This window comes from Ipomoea triloba, chromosome 9, assembly GCF_003576645.1.
Source record: "Ipomoea triloba cultivar NCNSP0323 chromosome 9, ASM357664v1".
Taxonomy (NCBI): domain Eukaryota; kingdom Viridiplantae; phylum Streptophyta; class Magnoliopsida; order Solanales; family Convolvulaceae; genus Ipomoea; species Ipomoea triloba.
In genome coordinates, this window is record NC_044924.1 from 8,180,938 (window position 1) to 8,186,497 (window position 5,560).

The 5,560-nt window shown below is 34.7% G+C and overlaps 1 protein-coding gene across 1 annotated transcript; it reads left to right on the top strand.

The window, feature by feature from the left end:
• Positions 1-3,591: 3,591 nt before the first annotated feature.
• LOC116028756 (zeatin O-glucosyltransferase-like) lies at positions 3,592-5,068 on the top strand. Its single transcript, XM_031270571.1, has one exon. It carries the CDS (start codon positions 3,621-3,623, stop codon positions 5,022-5,024), a length of 1,404 nt encoding a protein of 467 aa, XP_031126431.1. The 5' UTR covers positions 3,592-3,620; the 3' UTR covers positions 5,025-5,068.
• The last annotated feature ends 492 nt before the right edge of the window (positions 5,069-5,560 follow it).

The following is a 5,560-nucleotide window of genomic DNA, read 5'->3' on the forward strand; positions in this document are numbered from 1 at the left end:
CCCTTTAATACACAAGATTTTGATAGATTTGGTGGTTAATCCTTATGTTATTATGGCCTTGTTTGGTTAGTAGCGGATCCGCCAATTTTTGGCGGATCCGCCGTTTTTAGCGTTTTGACCATGGTCAAAACGCTGAAAACCTTGTTTGGTTAATAGCGGTTTGGAGCAACGGATTTGCTCCAAACCGCCAATATACAAAACGCTGCATATAGCAGCGTTTTGGGGAAAGTATTACTTTCCCCAAAACGCCCTTATATATAAAAAAAAAAATTTAAAACTTACAGTTTGCCCAGCGCACCGCCTGCGCTGGGCAAACTGATTGAATGAAAAATGGAGCCTCAAGGCTCCACTCCCCACTTATTCCACCGATGTGGGATAAGTGGGGAAACAAAGGGGAGCCGTGTGGCTCCCCTCCCCCCACCCCCCTCCCCTTTTTTATTTTATTTTTTGTTTTTTTAATTTTAAAACATTATTATTATTGTTATTNTTTATTTTATTTTTTGTTTTTTTAATTTTAAAACATTATTATTATTGTTATTATTTATTATTTATTATTTATTGTTATATATATATATATATATATATATATATATATATATATATATATATTTATTTATTTATGTATGTATTAAAACATTATTATTATTGTTATTATTTATGCATATATATATATATATTATGTATACCATTTTGGTCATTTTACATGTTAACCGCTAATCTAAACAGCTAATTTTACCAAACATCTTTTTACAAACTGCTAATATAATCCGCTATTTGATAACCGCTAACACAATCCGCTACCGCTAAAATCTAACCGCTGATAACCAAACAAGCCCTATGTGAAAGGTCGTGGGTTTGAACCCTATCCAATTTAGGCTCTTGGCCAAGACTTCCCCATTAAAAAAAACTCCGAGATCTCATGTCTCCATCAATATATACGTATTGCTTGGCGGACAATAACTGAAAGCAAACCTTTTAATTTATTGAGCATAAGCTTTAAAAAAAGTTTGAAAAAGATATGCAGATAAGACTAATATATGAATTCTAGACTTTGGAAAAGAGCACCACAGCATTTTTGTAAATAAATAAAATTTTAATAATTAAATCATGTAATTTATTTCAAAGTGGATTGTGTCTAAACTTTTTTATGTTTATTTAAAAACAAAAATAATGAGTTTTTTTATTAGAGATATCAAAACGAACCCAACTTGTTAGTTTGGGTCCATTTAGCCTACTTTTTACTAGAATATGATCATTCAATCTTTGGCTCGGATTGAGTATAATTTGTGTAACTCGTGTGTTACACGATTGACCCATTTAATTAGTCCGCATTAATAATTTTTTATCTAAAATTTTTATTTGTTTATAAGCAGAAATGAACATACTTATTGTACATATGTTGTATGATTATATATTTACATAAATCATTCCTAAACATTGTATAATTTTATAATTATATAGTAGGTATCCCGCCTACCTACTAGTACATGAGTTGGGTCCATTTTTTCTATCCGTTTTGACTAAAATAAATTATATATTAGTTTTTTTTTTTTTTGGGTTCATCCTATAAAAACACATCTATTTTGACATTTAAAATTATCATTATTTTTTAAAGAAATAAATTATATTAAACAATGGTCCAAAATACTGAATTATTATACTATGAATCAGGTTTCACTTTTAAGGTAGAGACTAAATTAACTAATATTTTATTAATATTTTTATTTTAATATTTTAAATTAACATACTATTATATTAAATCGTTATATTATATATTCATCTTCATCTATCACTGTAATATTGATTCATTTTCAACTCCAAATCCGGGAAGATGGAATTTGGCAATAAGTTGAGTTCATTTTTTCAAACGGTTTAACTAAAATAATCTATAAGAAGTTTTTTTTTTCTTATCCTACAAAAATACTTCTATTTTGTAGGATACGAAGTTTGGCTAAGTTGAGTTCATTTTTTCAAATCGTTTTAACTAAAATAATCTATAAGAAGTTTTTTTTTTTTCTTATCCTACAAAAATACTTCTATTTTGGCATTTAAAATTATAATTATTCTTGAAAGAATTACGGAGTAAATAATAACATACTGCAATATTTAACTGTCCAAAATATTAAATTATTATACCATGGACCGTTGTCCACTTTTAAAGTAGACTAAATTAATATTATATTGATATTTTTATTTTAATATTTTAAATTAATATATGGTTATATTAAATCATTATATTATATTCATTCTGAATGTAATATTAATTCATTTTCAAAATGTTATTTGTTCATTCTTTTAAGTTTGACAGATTAAATGGAAATAGGTGCTCGGGTATCTTTTAAGTTTTAACCATTTTTTATTTATATCATTAGAGGCATTTAGGTAGTTTTATACGTAGTTTCCTTGCAGACGGTTTTCTTATGTACAGATTATGCTGCATGATTTTAGGAAATTATTACTTGGGTTTGTCAATGGTTCACTGCCGTGTCGGTCGGAGGTACTGCCTCCTCCTGCTGCTACTATAGGACCCATGTGTATCAATAATCTCGTAAATTAGAGCATCCTTATCAATGGAGTTTTTTCGCGGTAATTGAGGAGTTTTTGTAAGTGTGATTAGAAAATATAAAATGAGAAAAGTGAAAAAAAAAAACAAATCTAATTTTAAAAAAATAATAAAATAAAAAGATTACTTTGTCAGGCGCGGAACGCGCCCAGCAGGTGAGTCTTCTAATTATTTAGACTGCAAAATTACTGTACTATGATGCTTCCCTTTCAGTTGCTTCCGTTCCATTCTCTCTCCCTCTCTCTTTCATGCCAAGTGGCTTTAACATCTGACATCATCCATCTATTCTCCCCTATGGGATGCTCTTAGTTCATCTACCTTGGATTTCGGAAGTGTGTCATCAATTCTGAATCACAACCCATTATAAGATAACATTAATTAATACTCATTTTCGAGCTTTTGGTGATTGCATCCAAATGCATTCTTTCACTCCTCACTGTTAGAACATAGCACATGACTACTGTTCAACTGTTTTTTTTCCCACTAAACAATTTTTATTTGAGAAAAAAAAAAACAAATCAATTAAGAAGTAAATTACCATGACAAGTGCCAAAGACTTTGTGGTCTAGTGGCACTTGGTGTCCCGGTTAACACCCTCACATAGATGATGGGAGTGGGTTTGAGCCTCAGATATTACATAAAAAACGTTATCTTTTTTATTTGGCTTAACTTTAAAATTCAAAATTTTTTTTCCTTTCAGATAGTTTTAATATAAAAATCTCGTATTTTTCTATTTTATTTAAAATATACGGAATAATACTAATTATTAACACCAGATATTAATCCCCATTCCCCAATACCCAAGCAATATATAATCTTGGCCGTCAAAAGAAGAATACAACTATACAAGGTTTGTGGATGAATGCGCATTGAGACTTGTGTACGCCGACACTTATGTAATTCCAAAAATTAAACTTTTAATGTATTAAAATGGTATCTTTAATATATTAAAATTAGCAATTTATTATTATATAATGATTGGTGGAAAGTGGGGCGTACTGTTATAAATACCCATCCCGAACCCGAGGCTTGTTAGAGCAAAACCAAATCTTTGAAGATGGAAGAGCAGAGTAGCCGAAATGGCGGCATAGGAGCAGAGGTTGTGGTAGTGATGGTGCCTTTGCCGGCACAGGGCCATCTCAACCAGCTCCTCCACCTCTCCCGCCTTATCTCTTCCTACAACATACCCGTTTATTACACCGGAGCCGCCACTCATCTCCGCCAGGCCAAGCTCCGGCTCCAAGGATGGGATCCTCTCTCCCTTTCCAATCTTCATTTCCATGAATTCCCAACACCCTCTTTCCAATCCCCTGACCCACACACCAAAACCAAGTCACCCTCCCAGCTAGCGCCGTCCTTCCACGCCGCCTTGCTCCTCCGTGACCCCCTCCGCGACTTCCTCTCAAATCTCTCCAGAAACACAAGGAGAGTGGTTGTGATTTATGATTATTTGATGTCTTGGAATGTTCAAGACATTCCTTCCATACAAAACGCGGAGTCTTACGCCTTCCATAGCGCTTCGGCTTTCTCTATGTACTCCTTCATCTGGGAAATTATGCAGAAGCCGCCTCTCCCGCCGGAAGCTCAAGTACTGAAAGATCTTCCGAATCTTGATGCTTGTATGCCTCCGGAGCTGGTTGAATACGGGAACCTTCAAAATGAAGCCTTGAAGTTCAATTCCGGAGCCCTTTTCAATTCTTGCAGGATGATTGAAGGACCATTCCTCGACTTGCTTGCTAAAGAACCCATACTCAGAGCAAGCCAGCAATGGGCTATTGGACCGTTCAATCCGGTAACCCTACCGGAGAATAAAGATTCCGGTATGCGCCACAAATGCCTGGCCTGGCTCGACAAACAAGAACAGAATTCTGTGATTTTCGTTTCGTTCGGGTCTTCAACTTCACTATCTGAGGAACAGATCAATGAGATCGCGATTGGGCTAGCAGAGAGCGAGCAGAAGTTCATTTGGGTACTTAGAGAGGCAGATAAAGGAGACGTTTTCGTGGGAGAAGCAAGGAGAGCCGAGCTGCCTGAAGGATACGAAGAAGGAATGAAAGGCAAGGGAATGGTGGTGAGAGATTGGGCCCCGCAACTGGAAATTCTGGCCCACCCATCAACGGGTGGGTTTATGAGTCACTGCGGATGGAATTCGTGTATGGAAAGCATTTCAATGGGAGTGCCCATAGCGGCGTGGCCTATGCACTCTGAGCAGCCCAGGAACGCCATGCTAATCACCAAGGTGCTGAAAATGGGTGTAGAAGTTGACGATTGTAGCAGCCAGGAAATGGTTAGCTCACACAGAATTGCAGATGCTGTTAAGAGATTAATGGGTTCAAGGGAAGGAGATGAGATGAGAAGAAGAGCAGAAGAACTAAGCCGCGACGTCAAGCTTTCAGTGATGGATGGAGGTGCTACTCGCTTGGAAATGGATTCTTTCATTTCTCACATCACCAGAGAGTAGTGATCAAGTGTACTAGTTATATTTTTATTTTATTTTAGGGAAAATTGCACTTTGGTCCCTGAGCTTTAACTAAGTTCCGACTCAGTCCCTGAGTTATGGGCGTATTCAAGTTTAGTCCCTCAGTTATGATCGAAGTGGCGCATTTGATCCTTGGCCATTAAAACTAACGGAAAAATTAAAAAATAGTTAAAATTTGAGGGGTAAAATAGGAAATTCACATTTTATTCTTCTTCTTATATCAAAACCACTTTTATAACATTATTTTTTCACTTCTTAGCCTCTTATTTTTAATATTTTTCAATTCTAAAAGCATTTCAATAACTTTAGTATGACTTGTTAGGAGCCTGACTCTCGTATAACAAACTTAAGATCTAGTACAAACAAAGAAACACTTGATATTGTGTTTAGGCATATGAAAACACTATCCTAATGATTTTTTATTTTCTTTACTAAGCAACAAAGGTAATCAAACTTGAACTTTTGAGATACAAAACTCTGTTTTCTTAAAACCAGAGTAATGAAAGAAGAACCTAAGA